The sequence below is a fragment of the Pelobates fuscus genome, chromosome 4 (assembly GCF_036172605.1).
Source record: "Pelobates fuscus isolate aPelFus1 chromosome 4, aPelFus1.pri, whole genome shotgun sequence".
NCBI classification, from domain to species: Eukaryota; Metazoa; Chordata; class Amphibia; order Anura; family Pelobatidae; genus Pelobates; species Pelobates fuscus.
This window is the reverse complement of record NC_086320.1, coordinates 286,741,097-286,765,305: the sequence shown is the minus strand read 5'-3', so window position 1 is coordinate 286,765,305 and position 24,209 is coordinate 286,741,097. Positions and strand designations below refer to the sequence as shown.

General features: G+C 40.8%; 2 protein-coding genes across 2 annotated transcripts in view; one reads left to right on the top strand and one right to left on the bottom strand.

Moving 5' to 3' along the window:
• Positions 1–362: 362 nt before the first annotated feature.
• Positions 363–17,284, bottom strand: ASTE1 (asteroid homolog 1). The gene is made up of 5 exons (XM_063450672.1): positions 17,159–17,284; positions 9,035–10,365; positions 7,281–7,491; positions 5,836–6,043; positions 363–1,635 (listed from the first exon to the last, which is right to left on the bottom strand). The coding sequence occupies exons 2-5, from the start codon at positions 10,340–10,342 to the stop codon at positions 1,329–1,331; spliced, it is 2,034 nt and encodes a 677-aa protein (XP_063306742.1). The 5' UTR covers positions 10,343–10,365; positions 17,159–17,284; the 3' UTR covers positions 363–1,328.
• A 156-nt stretch (positions 17,285–17,440) lies between these two features.
• The window catches only part of NEK11 (NIMA related kinase 11), a 354,200-nt gene continuing 347,431 nt past the window's right edge, over positions 17,441–24,209 (top strand). The window contains exons 1-2 of the mRNA XM_063452175.1: positions 17,441–17,509; positions 22,569–22,818. Coding sequence (XP_063308245.1) covers positions 22,625–22,818 — 194 coding nt within the window. The 5' untranslated portion in view covers positions 17,441–17,509; positions 22,569–22,624. The remainder of the gene's footprint in view (positions 17,510–22,568; positions 22,819–24,209) is intronic.

The window sequence follows — 24,209 nt, the reverse complement described above, 5'->3', positions numbered from 1 at the left end:
AGTATTTGATGCTGTCAATTTATTTGGACATTTTAATACTTCATCAGGTCAAATGCTCCATGAATTTTATACCGAATGGTGAATTATTTAAAGGGACACACCAGAGCTTAATGGATTCTGGTGCAAAGAGACGGTCCCTGCTATCTGACAACTGTAAACACTGCCTTTTCTTAAAAAGGGCTATGTCAACATTCGTCCCCAAGGCCACTTCTCGTGCAATCCTGCAATGCATCTATGTGATAAGTGCATGCACATTAGCTCCCTAGTTGTTCCCTATGCGGAAGCATTGGATGATCAGTAATAATATCAGTCAGATGAGGTGAGACCAGGGGACAAAGTATATAGAACTCACATTGTTCTTTTGTTAATTACATGTTCATTTTGGCTAATTTGGTTTAAAATTTGAACTTCACTCTACATACATTAAAATGTACACATAACTTATACACAATACGGGGTTATTCAGTAAAGAAATAAAAAAAATAAAACAAAGGAATTGTGTAGAAAAGCCCCTTTTTCAACAGGTCAAGAACATTATCCTGGGCTCTAAGCACTGAATAACCAAAATGTAAATAATATACTAGTATTAATTCAAACGTCATGAGTGTCCAGAACGTAGGCACAGAAGGACCATAGCAAGCCATAGTAACCCAAGAGCAGGCGTATCATAAAAGATAAACAACCATTGAAAAGCTTAAAAACGGTTTTCATGTTTGCTAACAAAGACATTAACAATATGTACATTTATGGAACACAATCTTATGAAAAGATAAATGTGTGCAAATTAAGGAAGGGAGGGTATGAAAAAGAAAGGACCCTATAAATTATCCATAGCTCTCCATCTCATCTGTTAAGCATGGTGGAAGGTCATGTTTTGGGCCGATAGATATGTACAGTATCCGATAAAATGGACTAACATCTCTTTATTGAAGGTATATAAACAAAGCAAGGGAAACTTCTTAAGGATTCTTATGCTAACAATAGTGGGTACTTAAGTGCATGGCTTCTAATTGTGTATGCTGATGGCAGTAGCAAAAACAAACCCCCCAGAAATCTGCTTGTATTAATGTCTGGCAAATTACAATTGACCTCAGGTACAGTTGAATCTTGGGTGTCTAATTGCTGGGAAAGAATTATGGAAAATGTAATCGTGAACAGCTGAACGTCTATAATCTGACATCTCAGTGATATATGGGATTACAAAATATGTTGTCTTTTAGAATAAAAATTACATTGTCATTAGCCTTTCTGATGATCAATGCAGCTAACACTGAAAAAGCAAGTGTCTGCAAATTAGTGTAGACTGTTCCATCACTGTCCAGTTAAAGTTAAGCTAACTCATCCACATCCAAACTTGCAAATCTATTCCCAACATTAATATTGGACTGGTTGCCTGTTTGTTTTCTTCCTTTGGTATTCTCTGCAGCTTTGCCTGCTGTTTTTGCCTTCTTAGGTTTGCCTGACTTGGATTTAGATTTGCTCTGAAAATGATCTGGAGGTAAAGAAGACATAACAGCTTGTATCAAGCTGCGGTACAGTTTGTCCAGCATAGGAGAAGGATTAAACAGGTCTTCTGTTGAAGATAATGTCTTCAGTTTATGGCACAGTTGGTGAACAAGAGGCCCATTGTAGATCCTGATCAACAAGAAAAATATAAATTGGAATTAGGATGAAATGCTTTGTGAGCCAAACAGTTATAAAATGCAAAACGATATAAATGAAAATCAAACCAACAACTGGGTAGCAGAAGTGTTTCTGGGCCATCGTAGCAACAATAAGTCATGTTTCACGAGTTAATTAGATTTATCCTTATTTAAAGGGACACTCCAGGCACCCAGACCACTTCTGCCAATTGGAGTGGTCTGGGTGCCAACTCCCACTACCCATAACCCTGCAACTGTAAATATTGCAGTTTTCATAAACTGCAATATTTACCTTGCAGGGTTAACTCCTCCTCTAGTGGCACTTCCGGGTTTCTTGCACAGATTTTTGCTATAGCGTCGCTGGACGTCCTCACGCTATGTGAGGACCTCCAGCGTCGCTAAAATCACCATAGGGAAGCATTGAAAGCATTTTTCAATGCTTTTCTATCGGGAGGTCAAATGCGCATCCGCGCATGCGCAATCTGTCTTCCCTGCCGGATGACGTCGGTGGGGGAGGAGCGTGGGCGGACCCTGGACCAGCGCTGGACTCCAGTAAGTCACTGAAGGGGTTTAAACCCCTTCAGCAACCTGGGATGGGGGACCTGCAGTGAAAACGGTTTGTTTTCCTGGCACTGGAGTGTCCCTTTAAATGCTTGCCAGTTTTAAATAGTGTGCAAAGCATTGTATGTGCCCCATGGCTTCAAACACATAAGAAGATGATGCTGCCACTTAACACTGTATAATGTTATTACAGAAGTATCATCCTTGTACTTACCATCGCCACATGCTTCATAAATGTTTATTAAGGTGAATAAAGAAATTAACTTAAACAAAACAGGTGGTGTTTCCTCTTACAATGCCATACAATTAACAATTCTAGTACCTTAGCATCTACAAACTATAGTATACAACAAATAGATTTAATAGATTATCTATGTTTGAATGCATTAAGTACCACTGGTATTCTATGCCAACATCACATGATTCATTATTGATTAGTTGCAGGAAATAGGAAGAGGATTAGGTATATACTTTAACTACAGTATTTCTATCACATACCCAAAGTATAGAGAAAACAGGTGTTTAAAGCATTTAAAAAAAACTTATAACAGTTACTCCAAGCATCATAGCCAACGAGCTCTATGATGCTTGGAGTAACTGTTATAAGTTTTTTTTAAATGCTTTAAACACCTAACAGTTACTCCAAGCATCATAGCCAACGAGCTCTATGATGCTTGGAGTAACTGTTATAAGTTTTTTTAAATGCTTTAAACACCTGTTTTCTCGGTACTTTGGGATTGTGATAGAAATACTTTATTGTTATGATGGTAGGAGTACCCTGGTCCTATTCCTTGGTAATGGGGCAAACTATTTTATGATGGTTTTCCGTCTTACCTGGATCCCCGCCGGGCCTCCTTGTGGCAGGAATAACGACAGCTTTGTTTATTGCATGAGAGCATATATGGGTGCTCTCAGCCAATGAATGGCATTCTGTGCCTAAAAATATACACACAACTGGCCTACGTCAGCCCTGGACTCTGGCTCCGGGTTGGCTAATATTACCCAATGATGCTGTCAGACACTAACGCTGCACATACAGTTTTGATAGCGGAAACTGCACAGACTCCAGTCAGCATGACCACTTCAAATCGGTAAAGTGGTCAATGTGCCCCTATGGTCGCTTTGAAGTTCTCAGTCATTTATAATCATTATTTATACAGAGTCCTTATGACATTAAGTGAGTGTATTTGGTAATTGCAGGGGGGAGGGTGTTACCGATGATCAACGTGTACACCTTTATTTGATGTAAAATTACCATGGTAGTACCAACTATATGACAACCATAGTTATATGAAAAGCGTAGGATCTCCATTCTCGGTATCCCTGGTTTAAGTTACTAGAAAGGTAATGATCTGAAACCTGAAGATTTCTTGCAAAAGTCATGATTGTATCTTTTTTTATCTCACTATTTTGAAATGGTTGGTTTTGTGTAATCTTGAATCTAGAAATAACATTTTAAAAATGGTTATTTCTGGGGGGGCGGAGCCTGACCGCAGAGCCACGAGGACGTTCATCTCGGCGGCTCCTGCTGAGCTGGGCACTCGAGGCTGAATTACGCTGCCACACCGGCGCATAATCAATGCTAAAGGACTGCTACGTGAGAGAGGGCACCGAGACAAACCGACCGACACCTCACAAGCGAAGAACGGAGCCCAACTCGCGATGCGGCCTACCAGCACAGCGGACAACAGGGAGACGGCCGCTCCCTGGAGCCGACACCAAGCCGGGAGCTCGGAGGTGAGCTCTCGTCCCCCCCCCCCTGGACCGGTGGGGGTCATCCCGGTCCATTCCTACATACCCTCACGGCGAAGCAGCGAGCTAGCACAGGCTCCAAGGGGTCCCAAGCCCAAAGTCCCTGCAGCCTCCAAAATGGCCGACGCCAGCAGCACCGCTGACCCTTACAATGCATGGCGGGAAACCGATATGCGCCTAAATAAGATATTCACCGCATTTTGGGAGAAGCTTGAAGCTAGAGGGACACTCTCAGCCGCTGACAAGAGCACCCCACGGAAACCCGGGCGGAGCATCGGAGCAACTCCCCAGCAGCACATAACCCCAGGGGGCAAGCATGTGTGGAGTCCCCTCTCTGGGCATGACCCAGGAGAAGACCAAGAAAACCCAACAAGCGACCAAAACTCACCACCAGGCCACACACAGGCGCTGCCCGTAGGGGATACCACAGGCGGGCAGGGCCGGCGGGCAACGCAAGCAGTAAAACGGAGGCCACCACAGCCACTGCCAGGCCGGTCCCCTGCAGCAACCACAAAGGTCCGCACGAGCCCACCGCACTTACCTGCTGGGACCCAGCGACGAACCCCAAGACCCGTAAACGCACAGACCAAACGGTGCACCAAGGGGCGAAAGCATTCTACCACCCACCACACGAGCAGGCCTACCTCTACTAGACAAGAGAAGCGGGTCGGGAGACCATCTGATCAGCCCCAGCAACGCCTCAGCCAGCCGCACCAGCCTCAGCAAGGCTTGGCGGGCCGCACCGTGGCAGCCACAGGACAGTCTCTATGGGCCTTAATAGAACCACGTTCACACGGCATTTGGCCCCTCAACACCCCAAACCGTTCACTGCTGACCAAGGGCTTACCTAACCAGGCACCACCACCACCGCTAACGGGGATCGGCTGATCCTGATGCTGGACTTAAAACCAGACCTCAGAACTGCCAGAAAGGGACACTAAGCGCTCAGACAGGTTCACTGAGGGCCCAACTTTAACCCCTTGCTTACCGCAGCCCTAATGGTCATAAGCGTATATGCCACTCTAGCATACCAAGTGATGCACTAGCCTGCATAATACAAAAATAGGATGTCCTCAAGGGAGGAAATATTGCATCTTTCCTTCTTTTAGTTAACATATCTCAGCATACACATAGGATCTTAATTGCAAAATGTATTGTATGTTGTTTTGCGCAATATGCAGGGTGATAGATCTGCCACAGTGACCTAATAAGATTTTGCTTGCAACATATATTGTTTGTTATTTTACGTAATCTGTATGTTGTTCTGCGTTACATGCACAAGAAGCTAACAGGGCACTCATTAGCACATACTCATATAGGTATTGCCACCCCGCAGGCATCGCACGAACCAACACTACGCAACCACGTTACAGCATAACATACGACACCATGCGTAATCACCCAAGCGAGAACATGTCTACCTGCACTGTTGCCCTAACTATAAACATCTCCCTTTACACAATATGCAAGGCAACCCACCTCACTGTAACGTTAAGCGAGAACACTTTTGTTATGTACACACTTAGCCTAGCATGTCTATCACAAACCACGAATGTCTTATTCTTTGTCTTTTTCTTACATGCTCTCCTTTTATTAAAAAAAATGTGCAGTACCTTCTATGCCATGATATTGTTTTCAACTGTTACTGTTATGAAGCTTGATATGGCTGTCGTGGCTACTCAAGTATGATGTAATGCTTGCACAACCAAAATAAAGAATTAAAAAAAAAAAAAAAAAAAAATGGTTATTTCTAGATTGCCCCTTTAATCAAATTATCCAAATTTGGTTATTGCCAGAGTTCCACAAAGCAAGACAATGGATATAAGATAAGCGTAATTAAGTTAATAATACAAATAACATAAAAAGCATTTTCCCACACCTGGTTATATCAGGTTCTTGCAGTGGTGTACACAGGAGTTGATTAAAATGCAGGCCGGTCTGGAAGCAGCATTGCCACTGGCAGAATATATGAAGATCTTCTACATTGGGACCATCGTCATGTCCATGACGACGTCGTCCACATTGTTGTCCTTTCTTGATGTTTCTCAATTTCTCATACACTAGTCGTATGTCCTCGCCATGCAACTCTGAATTAGAAACACAAATAATTAGCAGCTCCAATGTAGTATATTGTAGTGCATGAAATAACCAGACACCGTAGTGAAAGACAAAACTAAATTGAAAGGATATTGAAAGTTTACACCAAGCACCATGACCACTTCAGTGATTTGATACCTCTTGTAGCTTCATTAGCAACCCACAATGCTAAATCTGTGTATTAAAGGCAACCGTCATCAGCAAGCACATCATGTTTTTTTGTTGGAGTAACTCTATAAAGCAAAAGAAGGTTATTTCACTTTAAAGGGCTTCTCTAAACACCATGACCACTTTTTTTTAGCAGGGTTTTGCTAAGAAACGCTGCACAGAGTTTAACCTCTTTACATCCAGAGGTGTAACTCCACCTCTAGCAGCATCATTAAGGAACAAGAGTTCCTGGCTGGCTAATGTCAATTCTGTGTAACGTTCCATGTATAGTGCCGGCCAATAAATGGCATTCGACTTATGCAGCTCTGTAAAATCAGGATGTTTTAAATACTGTTTTAGAGCTAAACAGGGCAAGAGGTAAATCGTTGCTAAATGGTTTGCCTCTTTACCACGTGTCAGGGTACTCCTAGCTTCATAAACACAACAGCGGTAGTAGTTATAGTGGTAACTGTACTGGTTAAAATGCTTGAAGTAACCCGTTACAGCACCATATCAACTTATTCTCCATGCATACAACTGGTGTGACCAAGTTCCAAGTCCTAGGTAGGTGTATGTAAGTATTATCTTTTAGTCTGTATATTTGCTGCTGATTATGTTAGTAGGATGTGCTGATGGAATTTAAATATTCACCTTAGCTGAATTAGTATTGTCCATACCTGTTGCTGATAATAGGTCCTTTAAGGTTTACTGAAAATCAATCACTGTAAACATTTTGCTGGATTTACTAAGAATCACTCACCACTTTAATCATATTGCTGGCAAGCTAAAGTTTACTTTTCATGTTGATGCATTGTCATATGTCGCAGTGTAGTCAAATTTCTAGGCCGGATACATGTATCAAGAGTTTTGCACCACTCTATTTCTTTGTGAATACCCTGTAATCCTTATTGTTTAAAATAAGGTCATAGGACACAGTTCCCCACATACTTCTGAATGATAAGCCTTCTCCCCAAAATTCATTTTGTTAATATTTCTACTTTGGGCCAGTTACAAGAAGAGAAACATTTCTATGAAATCGTAAGAGCTTAGCATTGCTTAAATTAGGTTTTGGATACAAACCTGGTTTAGTCATCATTTCACATGCCTCTCCATATACAAGTCCCATTACTAGTGCCTTCAAGTGGTGCTGCCTCACTTTGGAACTGGAATTTGCAACCCAGTAACAGGTGGTGGCAATTGTAAGGCGATGAGCAGGGGGCACAGATTCTAGTGTGCTCATCTTCACGCCAAAGGTGACCACAAACATTGATAAACGAGTTTCCAAAGAGACCTAAAAAGGAATGATTAACATTATATTTGTATTGACTCCAAAAGAAAAAAAGCACCAGCACAAGTGAATGTCAGCTGCATGCTATTGTAAAAGCTCTTAATCCACCCCACCCCTCCAATGGTGAATATGTGGTGAGCAGTAGAGGTACTTCTATTAAAGCACTGCTCAGTTCTGTACTTTGGTTTCTGAAAAACATTTAGCTCTCTAGACCAGAGGGACAAAACTGTTTAACATGCATCCATGTAATCTGTGATGAAGAATATCTGACCCTATTTAGATGGTATATTGATAAAAGACTGCACTTTATAAAGTCACAAATCCAAACCACATAAAACAGCAGATAATCTATATGTCTGAAAGTTGAAAACCACAAGGAATGGAGAAAGAGTTAATGCAGAGTCAACTTTCTGGGTTACCTTTATTGCAATAGATCCCTATGTGTTTTGGTATTGTGCAATAAACAGGTCTGGCCCTCACAGCAACTCCAGAGTTCAGGGTAACATAGGGTACAATTCAAATATGGCTCTGCAGCCTAAGGACTCAACGCTTTAAGAAGTTCCGCAGATTCCCATGTAGCAAAAGCATTTCTCCTGTTACTGCCTGTGTAAAGAAGCAGCATCATGGGCTACATTTATCTAAACGATGATGCTATACATACCCTATGAATTATACAGTTTGGTGTGAGATTAGAGAAGGCAAGTGGACAAAAAATAATTACCCAAAACTGTATTCCTAATGCTATAGTGTCGTCGTCCCCCCCCCCCCTTCTCTCAGTGCTGAGGGGAACCTAATGTGCATGCACGAGCACTACACGCATGGGCCTTCCTCAAAGGAAAACAGGAGGCCTGATTGTCCTCATGAAAAGCGTGAGGACATCATTTCATGGAGTCAAACTCTGTGAAACAGCAGGAAGTCCTGGTAGGCATTGAAATTTCTCTAAAACTGCAATGTTTGCAGTTGCAAATCTATGGGGACAGAGACACTGCACCCAGACCACTTCAACGAGATGAAGTGGTTTAGGTGCCTATAGTGTCTCTTTCAACCCCAACAGTCGAATACTCATTTTAATGTTACCTTAATGAAGCGTTCTAAAATGCTGGGGGAACCTTTTAACATATAAAAGCTTTACAAACCACCTAATTCTAAGGCAAAAGAGCATGTGATACGATGTTATTGCATTAGTGCATAAACAATACAAACCCTGCTTCTTTATCCTAGGACAGGGATAGGCAACCTTCGGCACTCCAGATGTTGTGGTCTACAACCCCACATAATGCTCTTACACCCATAATGCTGGCTGGCGAAGCATCATGGAAGATGTAGTCCAAGACATCCACAGTGCCGAAGGTTGCCTATGCCTGTCCTAGGACATTCTAAGAGAAGAAACAGAGGCAAAGTCTAGGAGAGGTAAAGAATAGACAAGAATACAATACAAAAGAAGAGGATAGGTACAGGAGGAAGAAGGCAAGGTCATAAAATATTGGCCCTATCTTGCATATCCCTTTACAGCATGTATATAATAATGGCTCCACTGTTGGCTTACCTCTGGTAGTTTCTGCAATGAGAGATCTTCACTAAATTCTCTTGACATGCTAATTGCTTCAACACTTGTTTTCCTCAGATGGTTTTCTAGCCTATCAAACTCCTCTATGAAGAATTTGCCAGACTGCTGTGTTTCATGACTGGCTATTGTATCATGGTAGAAGTTCAAAATCAGCCCATACATAACCTGGCGGATTGGTTGTGTTATCATGTGAGCAGATGCCCGCCTCATATCTTCAACTTGAACATGAAGAAATGTCCTCCTAAGCAGTAGAACATCACTAATCATCGGTGCCAGCAGTCCTTTTGCTAGGGCAATTTGGACCCAATCTGGCAAGTTCAGCTTGATTGCGGTTGAGGAGAAATAAGAACCTTTGTTGAAAAAACATGCAAGGTTTTGGACATCATGCAAGTCATAATCTGCCATGGCCAAAGTCAGGAATTCACGGACTGCATCACGATCCTGTTCCCGAAGTTTATTCATCACATAAATTATAGCTTCCTCTGCATTAGCAAAAGCAGGCAGCCAGTCTAACAGATAATGAATGTGTCCGTGTTTTTTCCCACTATATTTCTGGCTGCCTATACATAAACGTATTTTGCTAAAAATCTTCTCCAAAGCTGTGGTATTCATGTAATCATTCCCAGCTAGCGTAGCAAAAAGAGGAAGCAAAGACATGTTTATATTAAAGTAATTACAAAAATACTTAGCTGAGAAACATTTTGCTGGTATATAACAATCATTTTCACTGGTTGAAGGGTTGATATTCCTCCACTGAAAGTAAGAAAAGGGGCAGTAACCAGCATTTAAGTAAAAAATACAGAAATCACTATCTAAGGTCAGTACAGGACAATCCAACACATTGGCCAATGCTGCTATATCTTGGTCAGCTTCAGAGAAACACTGAACAAAGTTCACTTGCAGCTTTGTCAAGACCTTTATGAAAACATCCCTCACCATCAGGGGCAGTACCTGGCCATTTTCCCCTTTAGAGAGACTTTGAGCCTTTCTGATCCTCTCCTTCATCCGTTGCTTTTGTGTCTCAAGCTTTTTGTCCGATATGTCACATCCACCATCAAACACAACATACGCATTAATTTCACACCTCGACAAACTTTCAAAGAATTTGTATATAAGATTAGTGAAGGAATCATAATTACCACCATGTACTTGTTCCAAGCCAGAATCTAAGTACAATTTGTGGTAAAGATTATTACCGTCGATAACTAGTTTAGTGCTTCTCAACTTCAGATCAGTTAACAGATGTATGTTAGACCCTAAAAAGCTTGTAAGTCCTTGGACACCCATGCTGACAATCAATGAAATGAGATCTGAAAAAGAAAAATATCAAAATGTAAAATATGAAAAAGAAATACGCATTTCATACACAATTGCTGGAAATGGTGTTCTACACACTGAATTTATGTTTATATATTCTGCACAACCTTTATAATGTTATAACTAGGAAAAATCCCAGTTAAACAATCAGTTTCTACCGATTTAATTATTGAATTCAGGTGGTTCTCAGCTCCAGGATAATATTATTACATTTTAAAAGGGCTTAACATTATCATTGCGAGTTTCACGCAAGGTAATTTTAGGACAATGTACTATTTTAGGACACAGAGAAACATTAAAGGGATACTATAGGCACCAAAACAACTTTAGCGTAATGAAGCAGTTTTGGTATATACATCATGCCCCTGTAATCTCACTGCTCAATTCACTGCTATTTAGGAGTTAAAGGGACACTCCAGGCACCCAGACCACTTCTGCCCATTGGAGTGGTCTGGGTGCCAACTCCCACTACCCTTAACCCTGCAACTGTAATTATTGCAGTTTTCATAAACTGCAATAATTACATTGCAGGGTTAACTCCTCCTCTAGTGGCTGTCTACTAGAGGGCACTTCCTGGTTTCTAGCACAGGTTTTCTGTGCTAGCGCATCGCTGGGCGTCCTCATGCTGTGTGAGGACCTCCAGCGTCGCTCAATTCCCCATAGGAAAGCATTGAAAGCATTTTCAATGCTTTCCTACGGAGAGGTCTAATGCGTGCGGGCGGCATTGCCGCGCATGCACGTTAGGTCTCCCCCGCCGGCAGCAGCGCATGTGCGATCAGTCTTCCCCGCCGGATGACATCGGCTAGGGAGGAGCCTGGGCGGCCCCGAAACCACCGCCAAGGGACTAGGGATCGACCGATATTGATTTTTTAGAGCCGATACCGATATCCTGTGAACTTTCAGGCCGATAGCCGATATAATTTGCCGATATTCTGTACATTTACCATTTTGGAAAATAAAAAAACTATTTCTAAAGGTAAATGCACAAAATATACATGCCACGTGTAGTGGATGCAGTGTGTTTAGACAGGGGAGCTGTGTATGTGTGTGTAGTGGATGCAGTGTGTGTGTAGTGGATGCAGTGTGTGTTTGTATAGTGTGTGTGTATATAATGCAGTGTGTGTTTGTATAGTGTGTGTGTATATAATGCAGTGTGTGTTTGTATAGTGTGTGTGTATATAATGCAGTGTGTGTTTGTATAGTGTGTGTATATAATGCAGTGTGTGTTTGTATAGTGTGTGTATATAATGCAGTGTGCGTTTGTATAGTGTGTGTATATAATGCAGTGTGTGTTTGTATAGTGTGTGTTTGTATAGTGTGTGTATATAATGCAGTGTGTTTGTATAGTGTGTGTGTATATAATGCAGTGTGTGTATATAATGCAGTGTGTGTTTGTATAGTGTGTGTTTGTATAGTGTGTGTGTATAGTAGGGATCGACCGATTATCGGTTTTACCGATATAATCGGCCGATATTCGATATTTTCGGCAATATCGGTATCGGCCAATAGGGATACCGATATTGCCGATAATACCTCCCAGGACCGCCAGGCTCATTACAAGCCCGGCGGTCCTGGTGGGGGCGGGCAGCAAGCGTTTACTCACCTCCCAGCAGCTCCTCCAGCTCCCCAGTGTAAATCTCGCAAGGCAACAAGCAGGGAGGGGGACAACAAAAAACTAATAATAATAATTAAATATATATATAAAAAAAAATATATAAAAATAAAAAAAATAATTTAATAAAAAATGCCCCCTCACACATACACTCTTATTATACACATGCACTACACAAACACACTGTGTATATAATTCAGTGTGTTTGTATTGTGTGTGTATAATAATGTAGTGTGTTTGTATAGTGTGTGTGTGTGTATAATAATGTAGTGTGTTTGTATAGTGTGTGTTTATAATAATGCAGTGTGTGTTTGTATAGTGTGTGTGTATAATGCACACTACACAAACACACTGCATTATAAACACACACACACACACTATACAAACACACTGCATTAGATATACACACACACTATACAAACACACTGCATTAGATAAACACACACACTATACAAACGCACACTGCATTAGATACACACACACTATACAAACGCACACTGCATTAGATACACACACACACACTATACAAACACACACTGCATTATATACACACACTACAAACACACTGCATTATATACACACATTATACAAACATACTGCATTATACACACACACTATACAAACACTGCATTATATAAACACTGCATTATATACACAGTGTGTTTGTGTAGTGTGTTTATATAATTCAGTGTCTTTGTGTAGTTTATATAATTCAGTGTGTGTTTGTGTAGTGTGTTTATATATAATGCACACTACACACACACTCTGCATTATATACATACACTATACAAACACACACACTCTGCATTATATAAACACACTACATTCACTATACACACACTACACAAATACACACACTCTGCATTCCTTATATACACACACTACACAAACACGCACACTTTGCATTTAGTATATACAGCATTCACTTTACACACACACTGCATTCACTTTACGCACACTACCTACACACTACACAAACACTCTGCTTTCATTATATACACACTAGACAAATACACAATACACACTGCATCCACTACACACACTAGACAAACACACACTGCATCCACTACACAAACACACACTGCATCCACTACACAAACACACACTGCATCCACTACACACACACACTGCATCCACTACACACACACACACACTGCATCCACTACAAACACACACTGCATTATATACACACACTACAAACACACTGCATTATATACACACATTATACAAACATACTGCATTATACACACACACTATACAAACACTGCATTATATAAACACTGCATTATATACACAGTGTGTTTGTGTAGTGTGTTTATATAATTCAGTGTCTTTGTGTAGTTTATATAATTCAGTGTGTGTTTGTGTAGTGTGTTTATATATAATGCACACTACACACACACTCTGCATTATATACATACACTATACAAACACACACACTCTGCATTATATAAACACACTACATTCACTATACACACACTACACAAATACACACACTCTGCATTCCTTATATACACACACTACACAAACACGCACACTTTGCATTTAGTATATACAGCATTCACTTTACACACACACTGCATTCACTTTACGCACACTACCTACACACTACACAAACACTCTGCTTTCATTATATACACACTAGACAAATACACAATACACACTGCATCCACTACACACACTAGACAAACACACACTGCATCCACTACACAAACACACACTGCATCCACTACACAAACACACACTGCATCCACTACACACACACACTGCATCCACTACACACACACACACACTGCATCCACTACACACACACACCACAAACACTACATCCACTACACACACACTACACAAACACTACATCCACTACACACACACTACACAAACACTACATCCACTACACACACACTACACAAACATACACAGCTCCCCTGTCTAAGCACACTGCATCCACTACACGTGGCATGTATATTTTGTGCATTTACCTTTAGAAATAGTTTTTATTTTCCAAAATGGTAAATGTACAGAATATCGGCAAATTATATCGGCTATCGGCCTAAAAGTTCACAGAATATCGGTATCGGTATCGGCTCTAAAAAATCAATATCGGTCGATCCCTAGTGTATAGTGTGTGTGTGTGTATAATGCAGTGTGTGTGTTTGTATAGTGTGTGTGTGTGTTTGTATAGTGTGTGTGTGTGTGTTTGTATAGTGTGTGTGTATAATGCAGTGTGTTTGTATAGTGTGTGTATAATGCAGTGTGTGTTTGTATAGTGTGTGTATATAATGCAGTGTGTTTGTATAGTGTGTGTATATAATGCAGTGTGTTTGTATAGTGTGTGTGTATATAATGCAGTGTGTTTGTATAGTGTGTGTATATAATGCAGTGTGTTTGTATAGTGTGTGTGTATATAATGCAGTGTGTGTGTTTGTATAGTGTGTGTGTGTGTGTGTGTATAATGCAGTGTGTGTGTATATAATGCAGTGTGTGTGTTTGTATAGTGTGTGTGTGTGTGTATATAATGCAGGGTGTGTGTATATAATGCAGTGTGTGTGTGTATATAATGCAGTGTGTGTGTTTGTGTAGTGTGCATTATATATACACATACTATACAAACACACTGCATTATATATACACACACACTATACAAACACACTGAATTATATACACAGTGTGTTTGTGTAGTGTATGTGTATAATAATAGTGTGTGTGTGTGAGGGGGCATTTTTTATTAAAACATTTTTTTTTATTTTTATATTAAATTATTTTTATTTCTTTATATATTTAATTATTATTTATTTTCTGTTGTCCCCCCTCCCTGCTTGTTGCCTTGCCAGGGAGGGGGGATATGTTAATCCCTGGTGGTCCAGTGGCATTGGCTTAGCTGGGGGAGGGGAGGGAAGTGGGGTGGGCAGCAAGCGTTTACTCACCTCCCAGCAGCTCCTCCAGCTCCGCAGTGTAAATCTCGCGAGACCCGCGGCCGTCAGAGCTGGCCGCGGGTCTCGCGAGATTTACACTGGGGAGCTGCTGGGAGGTGAGTAAACGCTTGCTGCCCGCCCCCCCCCAGGACCGCCGGGCTTGTAATGAGCCTGGCGGTCCTGGGAGGTATTATCGGCAATATCGGTATCCCTATTGGCCGATACCGATATTGCCGAAAATACCGAATATCGGCCGATTATATCGGTAAAACCGATAATCGGTCGATCCCTACAAGGGACATCGGCGGGGGTCTCGGGTAAGTCACTGAAGGGGTTTTCACCCCTTCAGCAACATGGGATGGGTGGTGGAAGGGAGAGGGTACCTGCAGTGCCAGGAAAACGGTTTGTTTTCCTGGCACTGGAGTGTCCCTTTAAATCAATTGTTTATGCAGCCCTAGTCACATCTCCCCTGCATGTGATCTACATATTGAAATTTGCATGATTGGTTACGTTGCATTTCAGACCGTATGATAGCCCAGGAATGAGAATTACCCCCATGATGGCATACCATTTGAAAAAGTTGACAACCCAAGGTATTGCAAATGGGGTATATCCAGTCATTTTTAGTAGCCACTTAGTCACAAACACTGTCCAAATATTAGTTTTTTTGCTTTTTTCACACAAAAACAAATATGAACGCTAACTTTGGCTAGTGTTTGTGACTAAGTGGCTACTATAAAATACTGGACATACCCCACTTGCAATACCTTGGGTTGTCTACTTTTGCAAATGGTATGCCATCATGGGGGTAAATCTCATTCCTGGGCTACCACACAGTCTCAAAGGCAACATAACCAACCTGGCGAATTTACATTTTTTAAAAAAAATTGGGGTTTTTGTGCAGTTAAAGCTAATGGTATTATGACATTTACAGCTAAAATGTCTACAATTTTTTTTAAAAAATCTTAATTTCTCAGTTCTTAAAATTTTATTCATAATAAACTATGTTTCAAATATGAATAGTTCATGAGAAATTAAAGCCCAGTTTCTCCTGAACAAAATGATATATAATAAGTGTGGGTGCACTTAAAGGACCACTCTAGTGCCAGGAAAACATACTAGTTTTCCTGGCACTAGAGTGCCCTGAGGGTGCCCCCACCCTCAGGGACCCACTCTCGCCCGGCTCTGGAAAGGGGTAAAAACTTACCTTTTTCCAGCGGTGGGCGGAGAGCTCTCCTCCTCCGATCCTCCTCTTCTCCTCCCCGTCGGCTGAATGCGCACGCGCGGCAAGAGCTGCGCGCGCATTCAGCCGGTCACATAGGAAAGCATTCATAATGCTTTCCTATGGACGCTTGCGTGCTCTCACTGTGATTTTCACAGTGAGAATCACGCAAGCGCCTCTAGCGGCTGTCAGTGAGACAGCCACTAGAGGAAATAGGGGAAGGCTTAACCCATTCACAAACATAGCAGTTTCTCTGAAACTGCTATGTTTATGAAAAAATGGGTTAACCCTAGAAGGACCTGGCACCCAGACCACTTCATTAAGCTGAAGTGGTCTGGGTGCCTAGAGTGGTCCTTTAATATGAAAGAGGTGAATTACAGTTGAACAGACATATAGCGCAAATTCCAGTTTTTGTTTACGTTTTGTTTTGATCAGAACGTGTACTATTGACTCCGCCCTGAAGGGGTTAAACAGGAAATTTGATTCGGGCATTGGAGTGTCCCTTTCAGCTAACGTTGTTTTGGTACATACAGTATCCCTTTAAACAGGACAATTTGATTTATTTTCCATTAGTTTAAGAATTACATTGATAATGCACATGTCAATTTCCTGTTTTTTTTCTTAGGCCATTTCGGCTGCACTTATATTTGCAAAGCCAGGACCTATTATATCAAGTCTACCTTTCACTTACAGAAAATTAGGAAGCTTTTTCACTAAATACCTATTTCAATTTAATTTTGATAATTAAACCGCTTAGAAAACGTTTAACAATTGTCATTTTCATCAGGCTGGCATCAAGAGAGATTTAGTGCTAAATGTTACCCATTATTGCCCCTAGGACAGCTCTCCCCAAACATTGTATAACTACAACTCCCATGATGCTTTACCGTGCTTAAGGCTGACAAAGCATCATGGAAGATGTAGTTGGGAGAATGGACCTTACTGCCATCCTACCAGGGACAGAAGCTATCCCTTGCAAAGCATATATCACATGGTTCTGTACCATCATGTCACATTTATTTCCTTTTCTTTTTTACCTTGACGCGTGTTAAAGCAGCACAAACATGTATTCTGCAGTTCCAGAGATCATGATGATATATTGTTTAATCCACTGTGCTGCCTGTCTCCCAGCATACAATATCCCTAAGGTGTACCAGCATGGATCTCAGAGTACACACTATTTCCGGATCCGGAAGTAAAACGAGTCGTGTCCCATACGTCTTCCTCTACACTAGTGCCAGTAAAACCATGAACGAAGGTTCCTGCTTGTGACGGCACGTTGCCATGGATACAGAACTGTAAACAAATATTGCAAGCACTACAAGAAGCGTGCAGGTTCCATATTCTGAGGATCCCCGGGTACCTCTGCCTCCTGTCTGCCAGTAGGGGTAAGGATGGGCAATTTATTAGACATGCCAAGTGCTAATGGGATTTATTCTAGACATACTGTATTAAATGAAGAATTATTATACAGTGTGTGACACGTGCATGTCGCAGTCTAGTTTGTAAATAATGCTTGAATAAGAACAATGTATAGGGTTGTAGGGTTACAGATCAGAATGGACAAATCTAGGCAAAAATTTACAAAATGTGACTACAGTATAGTGGAGTTGAACCATTTTTTTTAAATTTATTTTTTGCAAAATCAGCATTTTTTGCCCGAATTATGCAGTTTTAGAATCATTTTATTGTGAGGTTATATGTCAATTACATTACATTACATGTCAAGTATCGACTATTCATTCTTCTATTTGGAACAATGTCAACTACTACAAAAGTTACACGTAATTAAAGGGTTACTCCAGCGCAAAAAAGTAGTGTTTTTTGAAACCACTGGTTTTGGTTAGAGTAACCTTTCCAATCCAAGTCCCCCCAGTAAAAGTTTTTTATTTATTTTTTATTTTTTAAATAAATTGCTTACTATTATCTCAGTGCCACGGCAAAGATCTCCCTTCAACGCAATCCTGCTCCGTCCACGTCAATAACCCTAGCTGCTGGGAGGATGTAAAGTAAAGGGTTGGCTGAGGGTAGGACATGGGCTGCACAGAGACTGGCGCCATGCCATTGGACACCTGTCGTTAGCATCCTTTGCGTGGTGATAACTGAGGTCCAATATGCACAGCATTTTTATTAGCTAGCCCAGAGCTCCTGGTCCAGTCTGGCTAATGGCACAAAATTACGCTATCGGATGTGAATTTATTAATCTGGCAGCAGAGGTGTTAAACTAAATATGGGCAGCACTTTATAGCAAAACACTGCGCATACAAACTCTAGGCACCATGACCACTTCAGATCTCTCAAGTGGTCAAGGTGTTTGGTGTAACCCTTTAAATTATTCAAAAATATGAAAGTAGAAATTTGCCAGACATTTTTCTGCATGCAAGAAATATTTGTCCCCTGAAACGTGACATGAGCCATTTAGGAAAATAGGATGGGTAATATCTCCCACAGGATAAACAGGATAAAACTGGGATTTTATAAAAAAAAAAAAAAAATTATTAGTATTCAACACCTTAAATCCTACAACGGGGACAATATTTTCCATGTATGGAAACTTACTATTCCCTTGATAAAATGCAAATCTTGAGGAAATCTGTTTTTTTTTGTGTTTGTTTTGCCATAATTTAAACATACCATACTTAGTAAAATTGCAGAAAGTCCTGCTTGGCAAAAAATGGAGCGTTCATCCCTGTGAGCACACTGGCTATAATCTGTTTTTAGTATGTAAAGAAAATCTTCAATAAGTAATATATCAATGCGGAAATATGTGCGTGATTTAAAAAAAAAGAAAACATGTTTATCCTTGATTTATCCAACGTTATATTATTTAATGGAGTATTAAGATTATATATATATATATATATATATATATATATATATATATATATATATATATATACTTTTTAAAAATACATCTATTTTTTAAATGCTGTACATTACTTGTAAAATATTTCAGCTCATTTTGGAAATGCATGATAGCATAAACATTTGTTTTGTAATGGCAATACCAGAATTTATTTTTCAGATGGATACCAACAAATGTATATTATCATAAAGTGGAATTTAGATTGTGCTGATTTGCTTAGGTTTATTCACTGAACACAGAACTGTAGTGAGTTCTGGCATCCCAAGAGTCCTGGTTTTGGCAGGATAGGACACTGTCCTGACTTTGTTCCCTAGTGTACTGCCTTTGGGGACAGAAAAAAAGCATAGTTTGAGCGCATCATTAGACGCACTACGCTAAGGGCACTAGGAGTATTCAGAGAGCATTAAAACAGTCAATGGTGTGTCACTAGCCCCACCACCTTGTACCCCCGTCTACTAGCGTCCAACTTTACGCGTTGTTGATGTTGGTATTGGTGCTCTGTTGATGGCACAGACAGCGCATCAAAAGTGCAGGATCTATTTACTAAACAGTTGGTTGTGTTACATTGATGACTCTTCTAATTTCACCTAAACATCAACTCACCTTGGTTTATTGCATACCTACCAGTCTTCTCTTGCAGGGAAGCTGCACAGGGTAGCAGGCCCACCTAGCATAGGGGCTTGTCTGACCGGTAAACTGGCTGGCTGGCTCGCCCCAAAAGAGGGTGGGTAGGCTGAGAGGTCTGCTGAAGTACTCTATGCATGGACCTAGTGTCCAGTTCCCGCCAACATTTGGAACATTTGGAAATATGCCAGCAGATTTCAAAATGAGGGACTGATCCCAGGAACCATTTTTGCTGGGCCAGTATTCCAAATGTGGGACTGTTGACACTTATGAGAGTTTATGTATATAGTATGCCAGAACATAGGGTTTTACCATCCAGAGTGTTTTAGAGGACAATGCATTACAGCATGCTATACATTAAGAACATACGTAAAGCATATATCATGATATTCTAATCAATTACAGTGTAGTCGTCCTGTATGCAGTGGTTGTCATAGTGTATCAAAAACATGCAAACGCATATAATATTTATTACAATTTCTTTATTATTTTATAGTGTGACTATTATGGTGCACTTACCACTTCAACCACGCACTACATTTCCTAAGCAAATTAGCACAAATAAGATGAACCATCACTCTGAGTACTGTATTTTGGGTGCAAACTCCAGAGAGCACTTCCTAGACTCCTCCTAAGTACAGCCAATAAATGATGGGGTCACAACACCAATAATCTCTGACCGAGATTTATTCCACCACAGTGGACTTGGCAAAATCACGATTACAATGCATGGTCAAGCTTACATTTCCTAAGCAGTTTGAGAAAAATCTGACTAACTATGACATCATGTGCAATTTTCACAGACCAATTACAGGAGCTCAGTGTCTGCAATATTACTGATTAAATTAACTGTGTCATCATATGCTGACCTCACAATGAGCACAATGAGCACAATGAGCACAGTCCAGGTGTTTACTCTGTGTGTGTCTTTGAGACAGAACCGCTACAACCACTCTGCAGGATTTATAGCAAAGAGGTAGGTACAGGAAGACTGTGACTAATGGGTGTAGGTAGTGTATTTATAATAGGGACATCATGTCAAATTTTTGTGAGTCTTCATCAGCCATTTTTAATGATGGGGATGTGCTTGTTAAGATTGGGGGAATATAGAGATTGTTATAGTACTGCTTATGGGGTATATGATATTTTCTAACATTCCTCCTGCAATTGCTTCTAATATACTTTCTTGCTCCGATTTCAATCTGTAGTTAGAAAATGAGTCACATTACGGATCACGCTATTGTTTTTATGCTTTGACCGTTGATGCTGCACTAGCTATTAAGACCACAGGATTTAATTATCGACTTAACATATTCTTGTTGAACACTTGTTGAATTAAAAACAAAACAAAAAAAACAGGTATCTTAACTCTGTGGGAAAGAGAGCAAGAACTTGGTATTTTGAAAGTTTTGAAATCTAAGATGCAATTAATGTCACTCCATTAAATATTATTTACTGGGTATACCTCCTACTATGCAGAGCGAGTTCTTTTTTGCTCAATAATTTATCAGTGAAGGTTTTAATGTCATGTAAACTTGCTAAGGAGACATAGCAATTATAATTTCTGGGAATCGTGGTGCTTTGCTTGCTGGTAATAATCGGTTTCTTAGATGTGTGGATTTTAAACTTCTTGTTAATGGTAAAGACATATAATTAAGACACATATATAAGGCACATATCTAAACACAACCAGAGGTGGTTATCAGAATGAATGTGTAAGCTCAATGTGCAGAAAATAGATTAGTTGTTACAAAGGTGAAAACAGATAGATAGCAGAAAAATATGTTTCGAGGGAGAAAGAGAGAAAGGATACATAAAAATGTTTTTTTCATTGGATAATAATATCATGGATGGGTTCTGGCGATATCATAAAACATGAAAGTGGCGTACAAGCAGGCTTTGAATGTCTCCAGAACCACAAGAGTTTTCCTTGAAACATTTTGTAACAAATCTGAAGTGCTAGACTTTAAATATGCTATGCAATTCCTGTCTCTGCAGATGCTATACCTAGCTGTCATGTCGTCATGCTGACTCTTCACCCTCTTTGTCTTTTCATCCAAGCCAATGCTTCTCAATGAGAAGCATTGTGGATGAGAGGCACAGGTGATGAAAGCGCCTCCTCCAATCAAATACTTTGTATTAGAAGCATTGATTAAAGAACCGAGTTTGTCAGGAAAACAACCACTTAGGTACGTTTAAAGGGAAACGATATAACAAAGCTGTTTTCCTGGCACAATAGCTCGCTGTCACTTACCTGGGTCCAGCGCCAATGTCCCTCGGCGCCTACTCAGTTCCGCCTCCGCTCCTCGGCGGGGCAGACCTAATGAGCATGTGCGGCAATGGCCGCACTCGCATTAGGATTTCCCATTAGAAAAGCATTATTCATTGCTTTAATATGGGGATTCCAGTGACGCTTGAAGTCCTCATGCATAGCATGAGGACGTCCAGCGTCCGTTAGGTGACCAAAAGTCGCCTAATGATCCAGAAGTCCCTCTTGTGGCTGTCTGGTAGACAGTCACTCGAGGAGGAGTTAACCCATTAAGGTAAGTATTGCAGTTCAGAAAAAAAACTGCAGTAATCACCTTTCCCGGATTAGGGGTGCTGAGACTCTGCACTCAGACCACTTCAATGAACTGAAGTGGTCTGGGTGCCTGTAGTGTCCCTTTAACCCTGCAATGAAAACATTGCCCTATCTACATAATGGCAAGGTTTTACACTGCAGGACTGAAATCAGAATACACCTGAGATTTAAACTATAGTCAATAACCAGAAAATTGATAGATCAGAATAAAAAAATGCCAACCTCCAGTCTGTTGTAACAAAAATCAAAAACAACTGGCATGATGTATAACTTTCACATGTATTTTGTTACTTCTGTAAATGTTCACTTTATAAAATGACATAGAAGCATTACTGTTTCTTTAAGAAAGTAATATATATATTTTTTTCTGTTAAAGTTTTTCAGATGAAGGCTTCAAGTGAATAACATCGCCAGCATTATATCTTCTTACTGATGAAAATACATTTTTCCGTCGTAACCATGCCAAATTTTGAGGAACCTGAGAAGAAATCTGATTCCAATATCCTTTCAGGCTGTACAGACTCCTTGATTGCGAAACGATATTTACTACAACAAAGGCTTGGCAGAGGAAGTTTTGGAACCGTTTACCTTGTATTAGATAAGAAGGCCAAAGATGATGAGAACTTGTAAGTACAATTGTTTAATAACTGCATAAATATTTAAATTAAATGGCCATTTCCTTTTAATACACATTATCACAATCACAAATACATATTTTTAAACATGTAGTGTGCCAGACACTTTAGAGCAGGCACAGACATTTCATGTGGTGCTTTTCATGCATATTGGTCTCAAACTAATTTGTGGAAATTAAGAAGCCTGTTTTTTTATTCTTAATTGAAGTGGATGAAATGATCTAATACTGCTTTACTGAGAGATTCTTCCTGTTCAAAGATTAATACAACACACCCAATCACAGTGACACTGCACAAACAGAAACATACTCGGGCATTAAAACTATTTTTGCTGAATAAAGCAGTCTTTGTATATAGATCATTCAATGTAGTGAGATAACATAGCTCTCTGATACCCAGCCCAAGTTGACTCTTCGCACCTTAACTACTGTTGCTGGATGGCTACTGTGACTGTTTGGCAGGCAGGCTGACTGCTGAGGCGGCTGACAGGAAGGCTGGCTGCAATGGCAGGACACTGCGGCTGGCTTGCTGGTATACTGGTGTGGCTGACTAGCAGGCCTCTCTATTCTCCCAACCCCTTTGTGCGTCTGTTTCTCTCCCAACCTCTTTATGTGTCTCTTTTTCCCCTTCCCTCTGTGTGTCTCTTCCATCCCAACCCTTCAGTGTGTCTGTTTGCCCCCCATCCCTTCTGTGTGCCTCTTTGTCCCCCAGGTTCTTCTGTGTGCCTCTTTGTCCCCCAGCCACTTTATGTGTATCTTTCTCCCCCCAACCCCCTTTGTGTCTCTTTTTCCCCTTCCACTGTCCCTCTGTGTGCCTCTTTATCCTCCCAGCCACTCCATGTGTCTCCTTGTCCCCCATCTGCCCCTCTATGTGTCTGTTTGTCCCCCTGCTGCATCTCCGTGTCTATTTGTGCCCCCAGCCCCTCTGATTGTCTCTTTGTCCCTCCTCTGCTCCTCTGTGTCTCTCTTTGTGCCCCTCTGTGTCCCACAGGCCTTCTCTTTGTCTCTTTGTGCCTCAAAGCCCCTCTCTGTGTCTCTTTGTCGTCCCCGCAGCCCCTCTGTATGTCTCTTTGTCCCCTCAGCTCTCTGTTTATGTCTTAGTCCCCTCTCAGTCCCTCTTTGTGCCTACAGTCCCTTTGTGTGTCTCATTAACCACCCATCCCCTCCATGTGTATCATTAACCTCCACATCCTCTCCATGTGTCTGATTAAGCCCTCAGCCCCTCCATGTGTCTCATTACCTCCCCAGCCTCTCAATGTGTTCAATTAATCTCACCAGTCCCTCTGTGTCTCATTAACCCCACAACCCCTCCAGGTATGTCTCATTAACCCCCATTCCCTCCATGTGTCTCATTATCCACCCTCCATAGACCTTCCATGTGTC

Bases quoted from the DNA above. Each gene is read 5' to 3' on its own strand.
- ASTE1 (XM_063450672.1), bottom strand. From the start codon at position 10,342: ATGGGTGTCCAAGGACTTACAAGCTTTTTAGGGTCTAACATACATCTG. The intron at 7,492-9,034 runs GTAAGCCAACAG...ATTCCTTTTTAG, and splicing joins CATTGCAGAAACTACCAGAG to GTCTCTTTGGAAACTCGTTT. The intron at 6,044-7,280 runs GTTTGTATCCAA...TTTCTAATTCAG, and splicing joins TGAAATGATGACTAAACCAG to AGTTGCATGGCGAGGACATA.